The sequence below is a fragment of the Tupaia chinensis genome, unplaced genomic scaffold, assembly GCF_000334495.1.
Source record: "Tupaia chinensis unplaced genomic scaffold, TupChi_1.0 Scaffold000458_2, whole genome shotgun sequence".
Lineage (NCBI taxonomy): Eukaryota > Metazoa > Chordata > Mammalia > Scandentia > Tupaiidae > Tupaia > Tupaia belangeri.
The window spans coordinates 288,080-311,117 of NW_006159967.1; the positions used below are offsets into that span (position 1 = coordinate 288,080).

General features: G+C 35.6%; 1 protein-coding gene across 1 annotated transcript in view; it reads left to right on the top strand.

Moving 5' to 3' along the window:
- Window positions 1-23,038, top strand: part of VWA8 (von Willebrand factor A domain containing 8) — a gene marked incomplete at its 5' end in the record, with an annotated part of 402,506 nt that overhangs the window by 39,091 nt on the left and 340,377 nt on the right. Inside the window, 3 exon segments of the mRNA XM_006155509.3 lie at window positions 1,325-1,455; window positions 3,295-3,405; window positions 22,206-22,373. Coding sequence (XP_006155571.2) covers window positions 1,325-1,455; window positions 3,295-3,405; window positions 22,206-22,373 — 410 coding nt within the window.

Genomic DNA, 23,038 nt, shown 5'->3' on the forward strand with positions numbered 1-23,038 from the left:
ATGGCCATGCTGCAATCCCTTCTCCTCCATTCTCCTCTCGGGATCTTGGGCACGCAGGCACACGCGCCCGGTGTGAGTTTTAAGTCACCGGGTCCAGGATGTGAACCGCGACCGACTACGTAGTAGTCCAGCTACATAGCCATTATGCTAACTGCTGGTCCCAGAACCTTTTATAAGAAACTTCAGATTAAACTTTTTTTTTTTTGAGGGTTTTTTTTTTTTTTTTTTTTTTTTTTTTTTGCTATAGGGTGTGTGTGCTCGCCAGACAGACAGAGACAGAGAGCGAGAAATCACCCCCGGGGGGATAGCCACGCCCCAATCCCTTCTCCTCCATTCTCCTCTTGGGATCTTGGGCACGCACACACACGCGCCTGGCGTGTTTAAGCCACTGGGTCCAGTACTCGGACCGCGGTTGGCTACATGGGAGTTCAGTGACATAGCCATTATGCTAACTGCTGGTCCCAGATGAAAATATTTTAAAAACCTTCTAAGGCTACTAAGCTAAGTCAGGAACTCACTATCTGTACCTTTAGCTATCTGTACTTGAAAGTCTTTTTGAGCTTATCAAGAAGTGACATTCTTTACCTACCTGCTAGGCATACATCAACTTTTCTAAGTGAAGTTTGGGAGATCTTACAACCCGTTTTCGACTTAAGTTTGCTATAGGGCATGTGTACTCACTGGAGGGAAATAGATAGGGAGAGAGAAAGGGAGAAAGCAAGAAAAATGACACCCCCCCTGGGGGAGCATGGCCATTTTGCAATCCCTTATCTTCCATTTCTCCTCTTGGGATTTTGGGTATACGTGCATATGCATCTATCATGTTTTCCAAACCACTGGGTCCAGAACTTGAACCATGTAGTTAGTCGTGTGAGATCCAGTCACCTTAACCTCCATGCCACCTTCTGACCCCCAGTAATATATATTTCAAACTTCTCAAGACTATGATATCATTAATTATCTGCGATGATTTGTCCATATCTCTCTTTTGGAACAGGGCGGGGCTATAAAATTGTGATAAAGGAATGATAACCATTCTTTAAATCATCCTTGAAAATTGCTTTTGTTCTTTTAGGGACACAGGTGGTTGTTCAAATGTACTTAATGAGCTTTCAAGTATGGGATATGTGACCCTTTGTGATATCACAAACTTTGTCCCATTTCTGTGTTGTATAATAATGGTTGTGTTGTAAAACAGCATGGACATACACCATGATGCCCTCTCTCCCACCCTCTCTCTCTTACACTGTCTGCACTATTTGGAGATTTCTAGTGTAAGTAGTAGTATAATTTGCATTTAACTTTCTCTTCTTTTTTCTCAAAGTTTCAGAATCTCTGGCTCAGTCTGTAGTTCAGCATCTAAGATGGATAATGCAGAAGGATCTCCTGGGGCAAGATGTCTTTCTAATAGGACCGCCTGGGCCACTTCGCCGTTCTATTGCTATGCAGTACTTGGTGAGCATACAGTTCTTACGAATTCCTAAGGGTCTTAACTTTGATAAGTATTTTTATAAAATAAATTAAAATTAAGAATGTATAAAATGATCAGAATTAGTCATTACTTGAAATAAATGCTAACCTCAAGGAATGATTTGTTTAAAAATATCTTGGTATAAGTTATTTGGAAAGCAAATGTGCATTTGCCTTTCATAGCTTTAGTGAATTTTTGCTATAACCAGAAAAAATACATTTTTATTAATAGTAGGAACGAAAGAAAAATTCTGGAAATGAGTAGCATATAGAATTAATATCTCTGAGATTACAAAATGAAACATAGCTTTTTATTACTCAGGAAACATTTCATTATCTCAGATTAATTTTTTTGTTTGTTTGTTTGAAGGCAAACAATTTCCTTGACTTATGGATGTTATTTAGTTTTTAAAGAAAACCGTAGGTTTGTAGAGCATGTCTTATGTATTCCATGCTCTTATACCCCCTTTTAACTAGATGAGAAAGCAAGTTCATTCTTAACTCAAGCTTTATCCACCAAGTAAATGGTGGAGTTGGACTTCAAATCCCATATTGTGTTCTCTTTCTGACATAGTATCTTCTTAAGTGTTTGCTGTTCCTTGAGAACTGCTGTTAAATGAATTGATATGTCAAATCTCAACCCAACTAAAAAAAGTTATGAGACTTTTCTACTGAATTCTAAGCCTTAATAAACATTGTTCAAATGATTCAAGAAAGCGCTATCAGAGGATAGCTATCACAGTATGCTAGCAGATGGCGAAATTGTTACGTCGCTGGACTCCCATGTAGTCAGCTGTGGTTTGAGTCCCGAATCCCATGGCTTAAATTCATGCCTGGTGTGTGTGTGTGCCTGCCCCAAATCCCGAGAGGAGAATGTCAGAGATTGAAGCGCGGCCATCCCCTCAGGCGGATGATTTCTTGCTTTCAGTCTCTCAGTCTCTCTGTCTCTCTGGTGAGTGCATGCACTTTATAGCAAAAATCTCTCTTTAGGATGAAGATAAAAACTTTATTTAGAGCTACTTCTGTTATTTGGTGTTAAGGGATTGATTTCTACACTACTGAAATCTATTTCATATACTCTTATTTTAATGGCAAGTCTACCTTAGTACTTCAAAAATCACCTGGTACAAAAATGACAAAAATAAAGTGGACAATCAGAATCTAGCTTATACTAACCCTTCCCTTTTATTTGTTTTATGTAAGTATAGAACCAGGTTGTGAGATATAAAATGCCTCTGTGGTATTATCTTCACTTTATCAACATATAAGGCAAAATTGTCTTGTCTGAAAATGCAGGATCAGCTTCTGAGAACCCCAGGTCTAAAAACTCTTTAATCTTCAGATGTTTAATCTCTGCTTTGCTCATTTCAAAGGCCACAATATGTGAGATTTTGTTTCTGGCAATGCTTTTATGTGTTGGGATGAGGGTAGCTAGGGGATTATAGGAGGCTTGATGGTTCAGAACTGCAGTGTGAATTGATTTGTTTGAAGTCTGTATCTTTAAAAAATACCGCCAACTTAAATTGTGAAAAAGAGCCAATGCAAGCATAGGTTGTGGAAGTAAACATGAAAACTCAATATGAGCCTAAGCTGCCCTGCAGACTGCAGGGAGTGCTGTTGTCAGTAGATGTAAGAGCCTACGCTTAGTCATAGCCAGAGCAGAAGACATCTTTTAAGGCCATTTGGGGTCAAGACCAAGGTTTTAATCCAGAATTACATTTAAACTGCTCTTTTCTAAGAGTAGCATTGTCAGATAACTTGCTAAAAACTATATTTTGGGAATTTGATTTTATTTTTGAAATAAATTCATTCTTTGCTCTACAGGAGCTGACCAAACGGGAGGTTGAATACATTGCGTTGTCAAGGGACACCACTGAAACTGATCTCAAACAACGACGAGAGATCCGCTCAGGCACGGCTTTTTACATTGATCAGGCAAGTTCTTACCACACTTTAGTCTGTGACTATTTATTCCAGGGATATGCAGTATTGATTTTTAAAGTAGGAAGAGAGTGGCTCATGTAATAGTGAAAGGTAGACATACTATTTTCTCTTTAATGGATTTAATTTAGGTTTTCACTTTCCTTGTTTTTTGGAAGTATCTTCTTGGTTTAGTACTGAATGAGAAATCCTGGATGCAATGAATGATTCTGAAGTGTCAGCTAGGGATTAATATGTTTAGTTCTTAATTTCAATAGCTTCTCACTAGTCTGGTGATTTTTTTTTTTTTTTTAACTATAGGACATGTATACTTGCCAGAGGAAAAGAGAGAGAGAGATAGGAAAAGTGAGAAATCTTCCCTAAGGGGGATGGCCATGCTACTTCTCCTCAAGTTTCCTCTCAGTCATGTACCCATGCCCAGCATGAATTTCAGACTTCTAGGTCTAGGACTTGGCCATGTGGGATCCATTACCTTAACCTCCAAGCCAACTGCTGGCCCCAGAAATTTGATTTAGAAAAAAAGGAATTTAGGAGATTTTAATATAGGAAATTCTTTAGCACATTTATTATTTCTCAGTGTAAAGGTCAATTAAGTAAATGTGTATAGAAGGTAGTAAAGTTAAGTATATACTAGCAGAATCTACAGCTTTTTTAAAGAAGGGTGATCTTAGGTGCATATTACTAATTAAGATAATATTTTATGAATATTATAATGAAGCTGTTATACATTTCTTCAAACATGTTACACTTTAAAAATGCAAATATACTTAAAATATTAGATATTGTTCTCAGAAATATTTTATAGAAAAAAGGATAGACTGTAAGTAATTCATAGGAAAAAATTATTTCAAGTATCTAATAAAACCATAAGAAGATCCCTGACCTTCTTGTTTATAAAAATAAAAATTAAAACATTAGCGAACTACTAATGTTTCTTTCACTTCTCATATTAACAAAGATTAAAGGTACCAGCAGGTGGCATGATGGTTAAGGTGCTTAAAATTCCCACATGGCTGACCATGGTTCGAGATCCAGACCTGGCAGCTTGCTTTCTCACTCTTTATCTCTCTGTCTCTCTGGTCAAATTAAAATGAATGAATGAATAAATTAAATAAATAATTTAAAAAAAAAGCAAAGATTAAAGAATTTGCTAATGTCAAGTGTTGATGAAAAAGAAAGGATAAGAAATAGCATTGTTGATGGCAATAGAAATTAATGTAATTTTAAAAGAAAGTTTGAAGAAAGAAAACAAATTATGCACACATTAGCATTATGTTTCTAGCAATTTCTGTTCCAAATGTATTCATGCAAAATATACCAAGTTATGTACAGAGGTGTTTACTGTAGCATTGTTTGAAGTAATGTAAAATTGTAAATAAAAATGGTAATGATGGAAACCAGCAGATGGCATAATGGTTACGTCACTGGATTCCCACATAGTCAACTGCAGTTCAGTTTCTATACCCAGTGGCTTAAAACTCATGCCAGGCTCATGTGTGTTCATGCCCAGTAATCTCGAGAGGAGAATGGAGGGGAAGGGATTGTGGTGTGACCATTCCCCATGGGGGGTAATTTCTCACTTTCGGTCTTTCTTTCTCTCTGACAAGCACATGTGCCCTATAGCAAAAATCTCTCTTAAAAAATAACGTAATGATGTACATTTAAGAGACAAATGAAATAAATAACTGTGAGTAGAATTCTCTGTAGCTATTAAAAGTATGAGATGAATCTATATGTACTAATAGGAAGTATATGTGTGTGTGTGTGTGTGTGTGTGTGTGTGTATGTATATATACACAGTAAGTGAAAAAATGAAGTTGTAAGACAGTATATATCTTGATAATATGATTTGTGATAAAAGAAATGCAAATATATGCACAAATACATTGAAAACTTCAAAAAACTATACAAGAGGAAGTTAACAGAACTTAGATCTGCAGATGTGTGAGTTGGAGTCTATAATAAAGTGGGGAATAGACTGTCATAATTCTTTAAATTTGTAGCTTTACCCATGGGCACAGTATTACTGTATAATCAAAAGAATGTAATTATAAAAAAAGCCACCAAATGGAAGGTTTTTTTAGAAAATAGTATATTTACATGTTCTCATGAATTATTAATTAATTACAAGTGAAGAAATTGTACTTAAACTAGAGAGATTTGGCAGTGGCCTTCTTAAAAGATGATGATCAGATTTGACATCACTTGTGGGAAAATTCGAGAAGTTCAGATTTTTCATAATTAAAAAGTAATCCTTTTTGGAAAAAGCACATAAATACATTTTAACAGAATCCATTTTATTTACATGATGCCAAAGTTCACTTCATAGATTACTTCTAATCATAAATGGGCAAAATACACTTTTACAGTGGAGAGATCTGGTGTTCCCTTAACCAACTCATCCAACAGAACCACCAGTAGTGGGAGTACCCTACATGATGTGAACTTTGATGTGATTCAGTAAGAGTTGATTGCACTACGAGTGTAGTACTCTTGCCAAAAATGTTTAACATCGGCAATTTAGACTAATCTAGAATGTAAGATAGTCTGTAAGACAACAGCTTGGACTCTGTACAGTTAATGTCATCAAACCAAAACAGGCAGGAATTCTTCCTAATTAAAAGGTTGAGGGGGCAGCCAGAGGTGTGATGGTTAAGGCTACTAGATTTTGCATAATCGACCGACTGTGTGGTGGAATCCCAGACCTGGTGGCTTAAGAAACATCCTAACACATGTGTATGTGGGCCCACCCAAAATCCTGAAAGGAGGGCAACATGAAGGAGAAGGGATTGTGGTGTGACCATTCCCTGTGGAGAGTGCTTTATTTATTTATTTTTATTTTTTTAAAATTTATTTGTTGTTAGTGTTAGTTTTCCATTTGTTATAGGGCATATGTACTCACCAGTGAGATAAAGAGAGAAAATTAGAAAGCAAGCCACCAGGTCCAGGACTTGAACCATTGTCAGCCATTGTCAGTCTAGTGCCTTAACCACCATGCCACCTGCTGACCCCTGGGAGTGCTTTCTTGCTTTTCCTCTCTATGTCTGTCTCTCTCTGTTGAGCACACATGCCTCCTGGCAAATCAAAAATTAAAAATAATTAAATAAATTATAAAAATGTAAATTAAAATTTAAAAATGATCAGTAGTCAAGATTTAAAACAATTAATAGAATTATCACATATAATTCTATTATATATTTTTTCTGAGAAATTATTCAAGAGCAGTTTGTACTCATACGTATTATCTATAAATGTCAAAAGGTACACTCATTATTAGTAAATGTTCTCTCTCTTTTCTAATCCTGTGGTGAAAAATTCTCTCTCAGTCAAGATCCTTGTATTCATCATATTAGACATTTAAAGAATCCCTGCTATGTTTTCTTTGTCAATGCATGTCTTTTGAAATATGAGCTTGGGGGCTGACTTCATGGCTTGGTGGTTAAGGCAGTTGATTCCACATGGCCAACTGCACATTTGGATTCCCAGACCTGCTGGCTTGAGAAATGTATCAGGCATGTGTGTGTAAAAATCCAGAAAGGAGGGAGAGATGGTAGGGATTGTGGTATGATTATTCCTCATGGGGGTGCTTTTTCCTCTCTCTTTAGGTCTCTCTGTTTCTCTCTGACAAGCATACATGCTCTTTAGCAAAAATGAAAAAAAAAAAAAAACATAGGAGCTTGGATTTCTATTTCTATTCTGTTGAATTTGATTCTCAGTTTATCATATGTAGTCCAAACCACATCATTCACACATTATCTACAAGATAAAGATATATTTATATTCAAAAGTTTGTGTTTATTTTTAGAGTTAGCAACTTGCATTTTTCACTTGGTAAGAAAGGTAACAAGTTCATCTTAATTTCTTTCTTCACTTAGTGATCTCCGAAGAGAGTAGCCCCACAGGATCATTTCCACTATACTTTTCTCTAAGATGCTTGAGTAGTGAATAAGTTACTTGATCATGCATGTTTAATTTTTTAAAATTTCATATTGGGTTAGTTTTCTAAAATATACGGTCTGATAATTCGTAAATTGTAATACATTTAAAATTTACTAGAGGGTTTAGACTACCAGACAAACAATCTGGAATATCATGATTACAACAGTATTAAAATGTAAGATTCTGGATTTTTTAATTAAGCATACTGATTTGAATTGCTTATCTTTCTGCTCCTATGTTATTTAGATATACACAGGGATTTAAAAATAAATTTGTCTTCTTTGTACTTAAAAAGGCTAAGAGTGAGGGATGGGGTCTGATAGTAACTAGGTTAAGGAATTAAAAGGGATTGAGACAGTAGCCTTAGTAGAGAAGAGGAGATAGGGATATGCATCTAAATGACAGTGAATGAACTGGCTCTGTTTGGTCTAGTATGTGTTCAAAAGCATATTCTTAAAATGGATTTCACAACTGACTTGATTATCGCAATACAAATAGTGAAGCAAAAGTGAATTTTTATGTGCTTATTATTTTAAAAACAGCTAGATTTTCAGAAATTGAGTTTTTAAAAATGTTTATTTATGGGACCAGCAGGTGGCATGGTGGTTAAGGCCACTTGGACACTCCCACATGGCTGACCACAGTTTGAGTCATGGACCCAGTGGCCTGAGAATCATGCTGAGTGTATGCTGTTTTTTTGTTCCCACCCCCCCCCCCCCCCCGTGTCTCTCTCTGGTCACATTAAAATAAATGAATGAATAAATAAAAATTAAATAATTATTTTTAAAATGTTTATTTACTTCCTCTATGAATGAGACAGAGGGAAGGAGAGACAGAAATAAAAAGTTAACTGCTACTGGGCCAGCAGGTTGTGTGGAGGTTTAGGTGCTGGATCCCACGTGGCTGACTATGTAGTTCAAGTCCTGGATCTGTTGGCTTGAAAAACATGCTGGACTCTTGTGTATGCATGCTCAAAACCCCAAGAGGAAAACAGTGGAGAAGGGATTACAGTGTGCCATTACACCTGGTAGGTGATTTCTCACTTTCCCTTTTCTCTCTCTCTCTCTTGTTTCTCTGTCAAGCACATACACCCTATAGCAAAAACTAGGGGGAAAAAGTTAACTGTTACTTTTAAAGGCCAGAATTATGTTAATAATAATATATTAATATTTAGTAGAGAATTTGTATTTCTTTTCAAAGTAATATTTATTTTATCTGATTATGAAAGTCAAATGCTCACTTTATATATATATACACACATATATATAATATATACTCATGTATAATGCATATACATATGTATTTTTTTTTAATTTCTATTTATAATAGAGCATATGTATATACACACAGGAGTGAGAGAGAGTGTGAGAAGCACCCTCGACAGGATCTGGCCGTGCCACGGCCCCTTCCTCTAGTCTTCCAGCCCCTCAGATCTTGCTTAGCCATGTACATGTCCATGATGTTTCAGGTCAGCTGAGCTGGAGATTTGAATCAGGGTTGCCATATGGAATCTAGTTTCACTTGAGCAACATATTAATGCGTTGCCATAGAGTTGTCCCTGTTTTTATATTTATTGATTAACAAATAGGTATTGAATGAACAGTATGTAACAGATACTATCTAGGTGCAGTGAACAAAAAGTCCCCACCAAAATCCAAAAAATTTTGAAGTCGCTGTCATGATAGAGCTTATGGTTTTGGGGGGTAGGGAGTTGTGGAGTGCATGGGGAGGGATGAAATTAAAATACTAAAGAAGAATAATAGTAAATGCTAAATGCTAAAGAGCATAGGAAGAATTTAAAAATTAGTTGTCTTGTTCTCTTCCAAGACCAATAGTGTGAACATTTTCTGTATTTCTTTCTGTTCATATGTGTATATCTATTTTTCATAGATAATGTATAATTGTTGCAAAATTGTATATAGGTACCATGTATAAAAAGTTAATAGGTTTTATTTTATTTTTTTAAATTTTGCTATAGGGCATGTATGCTCACCAGAGAACAGAGAGAGAGAGAGAGAGAGAGAGAAAGAGAAGAAAATGAGGAAGCACCCCTCCTCCAGGGAGTATGGCCACATTGCAGTCCCTTTGTTTCCATTCTCCTCTTAGGATTTTGGTCACACATGCCTGGCTCTTGAGTTTAGGACTTGAACTGTGTCTTTGGCCATGTGAGATGCAACCACCTTAACTACTATGTGCTGGCTAGCCCAATAATTTTTTTTTTTTTTTAAACTGGCATTTTATCAGGAACATCTTTCTGTGAAATTAGATATTGATCAGAAATATGATTTTTCATTTCTGTACATTTTATCAAATAAGCTTACTTGTTTTATGTTCCCATTTTGTCCACCTTCCCATGTTGTTGGTCATTCAGATTCTTTCTCACGTTTCATTATTATAAATGACACGTGGTAAATTTGTGCCTACATTTATCTTGTTACTATCTTTGATGAACTCTTTTAGACTTGAATCCTAGAAATATCATACTAATCAAAAGATCTAGGCATTTTCAAGAGTCTTCATATATTTTGCCAAGTTGCTTTCCAGAAAAGGTGTACCAAATTATTCTCATCATTGCAGTATGAGTGATCGTCTCAATAATTCTTGTCGATATCAAGTATTTCCGTGTATTCTGTATAATTTGCCAAAGTAATAGGCTTTAGTTTGCATGGAAAATCATTATTATTTTGTGTTGTTATTATAGGATGTATGCACTTGGTGGGGAGGGGGAAGGAAAGAGAAAATGAGAAATCATTCCTCAGGGGAGATGGCCATGCTGCAACCCCTTCCCTCCAGTCTGCTCTCGGGATTTTGGGCATGCACACAACATGCCAGGTGTGACTTTTAAACTGCCAGGTCCAGGACTTGTACTACGAAGCTGGCCATGTGGGATCTAGCAGCTTAACCTCCACACCGTCTACCAGCCCCATGCGTGGTAAATTAATAGGGCTGTACATTTCTCATGTTCGTTGCTATTGCTTCTGTAAGGTGTCAGTAAACTGGATAATGTGAAAAAGAAAAGTACCATTAAGTAAGTTGCAGCCTATCAAGAAAATGTTAAAATTTACTCTATTCTTGCCCATCTAATTATTTGCCATACCTTACCCATTTATTGTTATGAAGATATTTTAATTATTTTTTGTAAAATTGCTTTGCTAGGTAGTTTATAAATTAAGTTTTTCTTTTAAAATAATTATTTATTTAATGTTACTATTCATTCAATAATTTTTATTTGACCAGAGAAAGAGACATATAGGAAGAAGGAAAGTGAGAAAGCAAGCCACCAGGTCCAGGACTCAAACTGTGGTCCACCATGTGGGAGTGTCCCAGTGCCTTAACCACCACACCACCTGCTGGCCCAATTAAGCTTTTTAAAAAGAATAATTGGTTGGAGAATAAATTGGAAAATTTATCTGAGAATAATTGTGACATTTTAGAAAAATAAGGAGATTACCCAAAATAATGCTCCCACATTAACTTTTATTTGCCTCGGAAGATAAAATACCCTGAAAAAGGGGCTAAATCATTGATATACTAACCTTTTAAAAATCTATTTACTGTCCTTATTTTTTTTTTCTGAACTTGTTGACATTCTCATCATTAATTCTGTTTATTGTCATCTGACTCCAAAGAGCTGAGGAAGAAGGCTTTTAAATCAATATAAAATTGCTTTCATTACTCAAGTATAAGCCAATACAAATTAGATAAAATAGAAGTAAATTACATTTAGGTTTTCTGCCTGGCTGAGAGGAGATACTCTATCCCTGAGGTAATTTGAGAAGTAGAAAGCCAGGATGGAGAAGTTTAAAGGACTTTCTTTAACTTTTTCTAAGCCAGCAACATTTCTCAATCTTGTTGATTTGTTTGTCAGGATACTGTTACGTTCTGTAATATGTAAAATGCATATATAATATGAAGTACAGAAATACACTTTCATTAATTATGTATCTTCTAATGTGTCCTGTTTTGGATCGTTCATGTTTCTCTCTCATTACTGATAGGAAAAAGCAGGCTTTTTATAAAAATGCATTGCTTAAATGTTATATGTCATTAAAAATAACTCTTAATTGAAGGCCACGGTGCTATCAGAAAATAAGATTTTTATCATGTCTACATTCCTTTATTTACTTCAGCAAAGGGAAAACTCAAAAAAAACTCTTCTCATTCATGGATGCTGAAGCCACTTTCCACATGTAACTAGGGTTGAAATTACCAAGTTATATTTCAGAAATTCAATTATAAATTAAGTATTTGGAATTTAGAAAGCATCTCTTTATAGAAACAAAGTTATAGAGAGTGACTAAATTCTGGTATTTGCACCATACCATGTGCAGCTATCTTGTTCTGTCCTAATTAGCACTTAAACAGTTGGAGAAGAGCTGTCTAAGTTTACTCTGGCCTCAGTGTTAGAGCTCAGATCTTGGCTCCTTATGCTGCTATAATACTCAGATCACTCTTTACATTTTTAAAAAAGAATTATTTTATTTAACTTTATTTATTTATTTTAATTTGACCAGAGAGAGAAAGAGAGAGAGAGAGAGAGAAAGCAAGCTGCCAGGTCCGGAACTTGAACCATGATCAGCCACATGAGAGTCCAGTACCCTTAACCACAACGCCACCTGCCAGCACCCAGATCACTCTTATATACCCTACAGTGTTAACTGTTTGACAGATTTATATAATAATAATTCATTAAAAAATTGAGATGAAAGGAAACTGAATAGAGATCTATTATATGTTATTTATGTAATGGAGAGATCCAAAGCTAGGTGCTTTATTCATTGAGTTTAATCCTCAAAACATCCATAGGAGAGAGATGATTTACTCATCCTACGTATGAAGTAACTGGGACTTAGAGGCAACTAATAAATAATGAAGTAAGGTGTGAACCAGACTCTGCCCACAGCTAAAACTTAGGTTCTTTCTACCATATTATGTAAGCTTCCCTTTAAAAAAATGATGATAATGATGATGATGAGTAGGAAGACCACAATAACCAAAGCTGATGATAGTATTCATAATCATAGCAACAGCTGGTTGTTTTTTATGCTTTGCTAAGTGGCAGAGGTGATCTCATTGAATTTTCAACACAAGTCTATGAGAAAAGCACCATAAAGAACCTAGTTTTAGAAATAGATGGCGGCTCAGAGAGATGAAATGATTAACCTAAGTCACCCATAGCAAGGAAGTAGTAGAACAATCAAAAATCAGTCTGATCCTGTTCTAGTATTTGGAGATGAAGAACTTGAAATGTGATTTTTAAAATTTTTCTGTGGCTTCTTCAGTACTTTTATGCTGTAGCTATTTTGAGTAAATTTAAAGCTCTTTCAAATGTATTTTCATTAAATAATGGCTGTATTAATAATCATTTTTATTTTAAATAGGTTCAGTAGCTTTAAATTTTTCCCAGCACTGCTTTGATTTTTGAATTTTCACATTGTACAATACCCCTTGAGGATATTCTCATTTAGTAAATGAGGACACAGACATCCAGATTAATTGTTTGCCTAAAGTCCTACATCAAATCAGAAGCAAATCTAGAACAGGGACTTAGTTTTATATTTTAGGTCATGTACTTTTATCTTGAAATCCTTCATATCCACGTGTTGGATTGTTAAAACTGTGATATGAGAGAGCTGGCCCAAAAGGTTCTTATGCATTTTTTTTCTGGTTTCTATTTGAGAAAATTAGGTCTCTGGAAGTTCTGTAGCTTGAAGTACAGTAGTTGGTCTAATTTCTGCTTTGAGAAATGATTACAACTAGTTATTCCACATTAAAAATATATGTATACAGTTCCTTTATTTTTTAGAGATTTTAGGAGAAAATCATACTATAATTATTTAACAATTTATATAGAAAATTCTCAAAATATCTTGCCTAAATCTCTCATGTTAATAATTAAGCAAAGAGCGCAGGAAGGGAAATTCGGAAAAAAAATGGAGAAGACATTTGTGGGACACAGATATGGTTTGTTGCCTGTTGATGATGTTGTGTATAATATTCTCAACTCACCTGGTGTGTGTGGCATATATCATGTTGAGTAAAATCTCTTTGCAATCTAAATGATGTATAGCAATTGAATGTGTAAATAATAATAAAAAAGTTAATGGAAAATATATATTACAAAAAATGATTAAGCTTATTCTATCCTGTTCACATAGAAATAAAGGCATAGATAACTATCATTCTTCAAATGAACTTTCTTAAAAAATATAATTACTTATTTATTCATTCATTTATTTTAATTTGACCAGAGAGAGACACAGAGAGAGAAAGATTGAGAAAGCAAGCTGCCAGGTCCGGGACTCGAACCGTGGTTAGCCATGCCGGAGTGTCCAGCACCTTAACCACCACGCCACCTGCTGGTCCCACAAATAAACTTTTTTTCTAAACTTAACAGCATCATTTAACTGAATGACTCCATTTTTATTCCATAAACACTAACAGTCAGTTGTAAGCCATTTTTGAAGTAGTATGCCATAAAAGGATTCTCATGTTTTGAAGACTTAAAGATTCTGCTTGGGACATGAAACAGATGTGAAAGAATAGGAAAACATCAGTGTCATACCTCCACACTTAAGTGTACTGAGCAAATAGCAGCAATGCAGGGAGCTTAAGGTACTTAGACCTGTACTGGGCACAAAACTTGTATCATGGTTTTCCCCTCCAAATAAGTTTGAGATTTGTAGTATGGTATAATACATTGTTAATATGTTACTTAATGGACTATCTTGGGGACCAGCAGATGGCATAGTAGTTATGTCGTTGGATTCCCACATGGCCAACTGTGGTTCAAGTCCCAGACCTGGTGTCTTGAAATTCATGCTGGGCGCATGTGTGCTCAGGATCCCAGGAGAATGGAGGAGAAGGGATTGCCATGTGGCCATCCCCTCTGGGGGGTGATTTCTCACTTTTCTTCTCACAGTCTCTGTCTTTCACTATCTCTTTCTCTCCTGCAAGTACATACACCCTATGGCAAAAATCTCTTTAAAAAAAAAAGACTTGCTTTATTCAGTTGCTTATTTTTAAATTTTATCTTATTACAACAATATTCAATTATATTTAAAAAGTTTGACAATACTGATTTAAGTATTTTAATTATTTAATAGATTATTTTAAGGAAGAATTAGGAAGCAAGGTAGTACTGAAATAGTTACTAAGTAACTATTATAGTATTCTTTTTTTTAATAGCTATTTATTTTATTTTTTTATTTATTCATTCATTGATTTTGTAATTTGACCAGAGAGAGACAGAGGGTGAGAGTGAGAGATAGAGGAAGTGAGAAAGCAAGCCACCAGGTCCAGGACTCGAACCTCGGTTGGCCATGTGGCAGTGTCCAACGCCTTAACCACCACGCCACCCGCTGGTCCCGAGTATTAGTTTTATAATTTGAGTATTTCAGATTTTGTTACCAAAGAAGATCTTAAGATTTTCTTCTTTTAGTCAGTATTCCTATCATCATTTTAAAATTTATATTTGCATACGTGTGATATCTATAGCCATGTAACCAAAGGGTAATTAAAGAGAAAGTTAAAAATCTTGAGTGATTCTTTTTATTTTTTAATTTTAAACTTTTTGTTAATAATTTTATTTTTTGAAAGCTTTTTTTAAAAAAAATTCACAATAGAGAGTATGTGTGCATTTTTCAGAAAGGTGGAGAGAAAGAAAAGAAAGAAGTAGCCTTACAATGGAAGGCTACACCATGGTCCCCTCCCCCTGGCTTGTCAGAATCTTGTACGTACACGTGTGCATGTTTCAGGTTCACCAGGTTGGGGATCTGAACCCACAGTCAGCCATGTGGCTTCTAGCTTTACCTAAAGTTCAGTATGCTGACTACACCACTCAGGCTGAGCCAATTATTTTTAGTTGACAAACAATAATTGTACATACTTGTGGAGTACACTGTGGTTTTTTGATACTTTTATACAGTGATTGATGATCAAATCAAGGTGTTTAGCATATGCATCATTTCATACATTCAACATTTCTTTCTGTAGGGAGCTTTCAAAGTCCTGCCTTCTAGCTCTTTTGAAATATACATTAAATCGTTATATGTAGTCACCCTACAGTGTTCTTGAACTCCAAAACTTATTCTTCCTATCTAGCTATAATTTGTTTCCATCAACCAATTTTTCTTAGCTCCCTCCTCTCTTCTAACCTTCCCAGCTTCTAGTAACTACTATTCTGTTCTCTACATCTGGGAGATCAACTTTTTTTAGCTTCCACATGTGAGATCATGCATTATTTATCCTTCTGTGCCTGGCTTATTTTTACACCAGGTAAGTGGCAATGAAAATGGATGCTTTATAGTACAAATGCATTCAAAGAAGATAATACAAAGAAAGGATTACAAATTTATGAATGCTATTGTTTTAAAATCTAATTAAAAAATTAATTATTTTTTTTCTAAAAAGTTATACCACTCGTGTTTGTAATCCTCTTTTTATGTTTTTTATGTTTTTGGTATTTATTTGTAATATATTTTGTATTTATAAGTCATACAATCATGAATTTTATTGATAAAAAAGACATTACAGATGCAATTAATTTAGTTTTTACCTTCTGGCAGGTAAAAACTATCATCTAGGAATTACATATATATAATATATGTTATATATACCATTAAATTTTTTAATGCATTTGGGTTTCTTTTCTAAATTCTGAATTTTCATTAATTCGAAGTGCCACTTTTCTTATATATTTTTAATTTCATGAAATTTTTAATAATTTTTGTTAACTAATTTTCTTCTATAGGAAAGTAATACATGTGATCATAGCAAAGAAAAAGCTCTGAAAAAAATCCTTCAAGGACCATCCTTGTGGCCTTGTGGTTAAGGGAGCTGGATCCCACATGACCAACTGCCTGACTCAGTGACATAAAATATGCCAGGGGTGTATGTGCATGCGTGCGTGCGTGTGTGCATGTGCGTGCCCAAATCCTGACAGGATGGAGAGATCGAAGAGAATGGATTGTAGCATAACCACGCACCATTGGTGAATGTGTTCTCCTTCTCCCTCTCTCTGTCTCTCTGTCTCACTCTGGCAAGTATGCATGCCCTCTGGCACAAACAAAAAGAATCACAAAAAATGAACAGGGTTTAGTTTAATGTGTAAATGTTTTTTTTTCACCCCTTACTTTCATTTTAAAGATTCTTGTTCGCACATTAAATTTCTAGATATATTATACCTTTTTGTTGTTTTATTGATTTGCCTTTCTTACTATTCATCTTTCTTTTTACCCATTTTTAAAGTTAAAGTCTCCCCTTATTGCTTTTGTCTTTTAGGACTTGCCTGGTAATATGTCTAGTGGATTATTAAAGGAGTGTTAGTGTCATTTAGAAGCCCTGTCGGAAATGGATCTCTGCCTCATTGGTTTTTCTTACATTAGTGTTTGTTAGGAGAAAGAAAGAATTGTGGTAAACATTTTGCAGGTAAAAACACAAAACGCCTCTAGAACAAACCATAATTTTGCAAGTAAAACCAACAAGAGAAACAAACTAGAATTTGTTATAGTTTGAAAACAATTTAGCAAAAAAGGAAATTTTAGAGTTTCTAATTAAGCCACATAGGGTTCATAGTACAATAGTAGGTTATGCTGATTAAAAGACTAATGAATCTTTTCTGTTAACTGCCTCTCTTTCCAGATAAATTTAGGTTGGTAGCTAGTTTCATTGCCGCTCAGTTCTAGTGTTTTCACTGAGTTGACGGTGATTTCGAAAACAAAGTTAATTTGGGGAAAAGCGATTGCAGTTCTCTTTGGAAGACTTTAAGGTAGACTGCACTGCTGCAAGGTTATGTGTACTTTAAGTTGACTGAGTCTCATGTGTAGAAATGTTTTGTAATGAGTTTGTTTTTGTTTCTTGAAATAGGCAAATAACAAATCCCTATGCTAGAAAAATTAGACTCTATGAGGTTACTAATAACTTCCCAGTTGCATTCACTGAGCTCTTTTTAGTCCTTCTTCTACTTGATTCTTCTTATTTAAGGACAGATTAAAATTTTAGCTGTTTTTGAACTGTATAACCTCCTCCCACTTGTAAAATTGGATAAAACATTGTATATTTCAGAGTACTTCATGAGATTAAATTAAGTAACATAAATGGAAGAGCCTGGTACATATCAGTTGTAAACTTGCAGGCCCTACCTCCTTCCCATTCAGTAGATATACCAGACTATTTCCAACATGAAGTAGCAACTTGCTTAGTTTTATCTCATTAATTATACATTCTTTTTTTATATACCTCTATTAGTTCTCCATCATCATTTGAACAGGTGCAAATCTGAATCATTAAAAAAAATTATAGGCCTCTCTTTGTCTCTTGTTCATGACCAGTTATTTTGCAGAATGTAGCTCAATTTAGGCTGTATGTAGTTTTAGCCTTGTGCCCATCTCAGGGGATCATCTCAGAAGTCTAATACATGAAATTAATACATTACAGTACTGTGACATTAACTTTGATCCCTTGGTTAAGGTCATAACTACCAGGTTTCTTTAATGTTGTATTATTTTTTCACTTTGTCATTTATAAATATTTTATAGGGAGATGTTTTGGTTCTATACATATACCTGATTTTTTATCAGACACTTACCTGCTGGGTTTACCATTCATTGATGATTCTCATTTGGAAAAATTATTGCGATGATGTTTGCCAAATAGGTGATTTTCTATTTCTATCATCTTTTTTTTTTTTTTTTGGAGAGGTTTTTGCTATAGGGTGCGTGCACTCACCAGAAAGAGAGAGACAGAGAGACAGAAAGCAAGAAATCACACCCCGGGGGGATGGCCACACCGCAATCCCTTCTCCTCCATTCTCCTCGGGATCTTGGGCACGCACGCACATGCGCCTGGCGTGAGTCTAAGCCACCGAACTGCAGTTGACTACATGGGAGTCCAGCGACATAGCCATTACGCTAACTGCTGGTCCCGTATTTCTATCATCTTTAGTAGTAGAGGTTCTTAACCTGAGGTTCCCCACTGTATATATTAGTATATACTTGTATGCGCTTTACTCTGAATAAAAGAAGCAGTATTGATCAGACTTTTTCTATTTATCACTACTTTCTCAACTCTGTAGTCACAGCACATTCATTAGATGAAAGGAATACTTTGTGTATTTTGATTTTTTTTTCTGATCTGTCTACATAGCTTATTCTGAATTCCTCTGAAAAGATTCAGTGCATAGTGAACCAAAGTATACCTAAAGTAAAGCAAAACAGAACTGCAGAGCTATTGTTGTCCTGTGTTGTTAAGACTGTTTTCTCTGGCCCATAGTTGGTGAAATTTTGACCTGTATATTTCTAGTTTTAGCTTAGCATGTATTTTAATCCCTTTGAAGTTTTTAAAAGTCAAATACAGAATTTAGTCTATCTTGTAAAACAGACCAATAAAAAAATTTAGCTTTTGGAAAATAATATCGGGGCCAGTTCTGTAGCCTGCTGTGATTAAGGGAGCTGGATCCTGTGTAACCGACTACAGTACAAATCTCAGCCCTGTGGCCTAAAAAGCACCATGTGGATGTGTGTGCTTGCTCCCAAGTCCTGACTGATGGAGAAAGGGAGAAGAGATTGTAGTATTACCATTTATCCCCCTCTCTGTCTCTTTGTCTGTCTCTTATGAGTATACGTGCCCTCTGGCAATTAAAAAATAATTATAATAATAATTCAAGGCCAGCCCTGCACCGGTTAAGTTCTGTGTATTAAGAGGCAGATCCCAGATGGTCTTCTGTGGTTTGAATTCCTACCTGATCAGCTTGAAAAACATGCTGGGCACATGTGTGTATGTACTTAAAATCCCGACTGGGTGGAGAAATGAAAGTAAGAATTGCAGCATCACTGTGGGGTGCTTTCTTTCTCTATCTTGGGTGACCATGGATGCTTTCTTGCAATAAAAAGAAAGTTAAAAAAAAAATGTTGTCACAGGTTATAACTTAGTTTTTGTGATTTATGCTTTCTTAGTGTAAATAGATTCTGTGAACAAAAGCTTGAGACCTTCTGTGAAACACGAATTTTTATAAGTTTTTCTTATTTTTACTGTCCCGAGAATTATTACTATGATTTTTCCCTTTACATCACTAGCAAAAAATGGGATTCTGTTTTTATTTTTTCTCTTTAAGAGCTACTAAGTTTTTAATCTACATTTTTGTGGTATTTTTTTTTTCTTTTAAATAGAGCTAGTATAACAGAATGCCGTTTTGGTAAAACAATTAAAATCTATTGGGGCCAGCAGGTGACTGTGGCTAAGGCACTGGATTCCCACATGGCTGACTATGGTTTAAGTTCCTGACCCAGCAGTTTGAAAATCATGCCAGGTATGTGTGGTACATGCCCAAAATTCTGAGAGGAGAATGGAGGAGAAGGGATTGCAGCATGACTATCCCTCTGGGGTGGGTGATTTTTCAGTTTCTTCCCTCTCTCTCTCTGTTTCTGGCAAGTGCACATGCCCTATAGGAAAATTTAAAAAGTGCAACAAAACAACTAAAATATGTACAATAATGAGAGGTTTGAGAAATTATTTATGCTTTATCTTATTCTTAACATGATGTGATTGTCTTAAGTCTAATAGGGCTTTCATAAAAGTTTATTCTTTTTTTAAAGAATTATTTTATTTAACTTAATTAATTAATTTTAATTTGACCAAAGAGGGCCAAAGTGAATGAGAGAGAGAGAGAGAGAAAGCAAGCCACTGGGTCCAGGACTTGAACTACAGTCAGCCATGTGGAGTCTAGCACCCTTAACCACCATGCCACCTGCTGGCCCCCAGCTTATTTTTTGATAACAGTACACAGGTGCTTGAAATAAACTAAGCTCTACTATACAGTGTGATGTTCTATAGCTTACTAAAAGGAGATAGTATGCAAGCTTGATTAAGCAAGACCTGTTTTCTCCTCCACACTTAGAAAATCAATGCTTTTCTATTCCTGAAATCTTTAAATTTTATCAGAAAAGTCTTTTTAAAAAATACATTTTTTCGAACTTCAAATGTTTAGATATTTACTGGGCTAATTACTCTAAGGAAAATTAAGTTTTAAGCAAAAGGTGAGTATACATGAAAATATAGATTCTCTAGTAAAGCATTATGTGCAGGGAGAAATCATAACCAGTTCATAATCACCAAAATCCTCTACATGTGAGGCAGCTAATATCAGATGATATTGGAGCGGTAGGTAGATGCTGTAGTATGATAAGTTTATATGCCAAATTAGGGAACTTGAACTGATAGGGTAGAAATCTGAGAGGTAAAGAGGGCCTGGACTAGGAAGGGGTTAAAAAGGATGAGTTCAATAAATAAATATTATGGAGGTAAAATCGTCTGGCTATGGTAATAAATTGAAATGTAGGAAGTTGAATAAAGGGTTCTAGCCTGGATGAATGGTGCTCCTATCTTAAATAGAAAATATAAGAGAAGAAGCAGGTTTTGGGGAAAATAAGATATATTCAGTATTACAAATGGGAGCCTGAGATACTTATGGGACTGGGTTGGAGACATCCAGGTGATGAGACTATATGATTCTGAAGCTTGAGGAGAGCTTGAGTGGAAATCATTGTATAAAGGAGGGAGTTGAACTATGTAATTTGAATAGGATCACCCAAGGGAGTACTTTGTAGGGTAGAAAGAGCCATGTGTTAAGGATGTACTTCTAGACATCACCTACGTTTAATGGGCTGGCAGAGAGGAGAAACAGTATTTTTAAGAGAATGAAAGTTCGTGGAGACCAAAGATAACTTTTTTTTTTATAAATTTTTTTAAACACATTGTAACAGGATTTGATAAGGATTTTACTTTTATAAATTTAACTTTGTTTGTTTGTTTATTTATTTATTTATTTAATTTGACCAGAGAGGGACAGAGTAAGAGAGAGAGAGAATGTGAGAAAGCAAGCCGCCAAGTTTGGGACCTGAACTGCAGTCGACCATGTGGGAATCCAGTGCCCTTAACCACCATGCCACCAACTGGGCCCAAAGATCACTTTTAGATAAGGAGTAATAATATATATTTAACACCGTTAATCTTCTGCCTGTCATTGAATGTAGAGGAGAAAATGCCTGAGGTCTTCTTTTTCTTTCTTTTTTTTAGTAGATTTGCAAGGATTTTAATCAAAAAGTAGGTTTTTTCCTATAGTGCTTAAGACCTGTCAGCTAAAGGATGATTGGGATTTTTTTGGGTACATATTTAGTAATAATTTTTAGTATTAAAAATTTCCTGTCTCTTGTCATTTGGAGGTCTACTTTATATCCCAGTTTTCTCAATTACTAATTTTCTTAAATTTATTGGAGGATTCATAGTATCAGTTCAGTCAGTTTGCTGGAGACCAGTGAACAACCTGACTTTTTTTGGTTTGTTTTGCTAAGTGTGTAATGCTGTCTTTATCGAGCATTACACTAAACCCGAATTCATTCCGTTGATGACTCATGCGTACAAATCTTCAGTCGCCAGGCTTATTTGATTCTAGCTTATTTGATCTTTATGTGAAGCTTGTGGGATAGACAGGGCAGAATGTTATCTTCATGTCTCCTTTCTCGTTATGGAATCTGTTCCTTTATTTAATTAGGTTGCCTATTCATAGGTAGCTGTGAATTTTCTGTTTCACTGTTGTATAATCTAAATGTTAAAGCTGAAAAGAACCTTAAAGATCATCTCTTCCAATCGCTTCACCTTACAAATGAATAAACAGGGCCAAAGAGGTAAAAATCACTTGCCTAAGAAATATAGGCAAAAAAGTAAAATTAATATCTGGAACCCAAATTTCCTGACTTCCCAGTCCCTATAGCAATCACAAATTTAATTTGAATTAAAAGTAAAATTAGGCGAGGCTCTGCTATCTTTGGTAATCTTTTTTGTTTGTTTCTTGGAAATAGTGTGCAGTTCGTGCAGCCACAGAAGGCAGAACTCTCATCTTGGAAGGCTTGGAAAAGGCGGAGAGGAATGTCCTGCCTGTTTTGAACAACTTGCTGGAAAATAGGGAGATGCAACTTGAAGATGGACGCTTCCTGATGTCTGCAGAGCGTTACGACAAACTTCTTCAAGTAAGAGAAGAAAAATCTGGCTGCTTTGTCTTTGCTGTCAGATTCTAGGTAGTGCCATTTTATTATTTAAGACCTGATTCTGTTGGAAGCAGGACAAATGGACAGGTGGCCCTTACCTTTGGCAAATTGCTAAAGTTAAGTTATGAGTTTGCAGTTCCACAAAGTTGTTCTGTTTGCAGATTATACTAGATCTCCCAGATTTGTGGTGTGTGTGTGTGTGTGCCCTGATTTTTGGTTTGTGTGTGTGTGTGTGATTTGGGGTGTGTGTGTGCATGTGTGTTGTATTGGCTAGCCAAGAACTTCGGTGCTTGAAGAAAGTTGAGTGCCGCCTCCCCCCCTTTAAATGAAAGGTTTTTGCCATAGGGTGCATGCTCTCACTTGACAGAAAGAGATGGAAAGTGAGAAGGAAAATGAGAAATCACTCCCCAAGGGTGATGGCCATGCCACTTATCCCTTCTCCCCCATTCTCCTTTTGGGATTTTGTGCATGCATGTGCATGTGCCTGGTGTGATTTTCAAGCCACATGGCCTGGGACTCAAACTATAATTGGCCATGTGGGAAACCAGTGCCTTAACCACCATGCTACCTGCTGGCCCCAGATCTCCTGTGTTTTAACTGCCTTTTTTTGGTCAGGTGCCTTACTGTTCTCTTTTCCATTTTTCTTT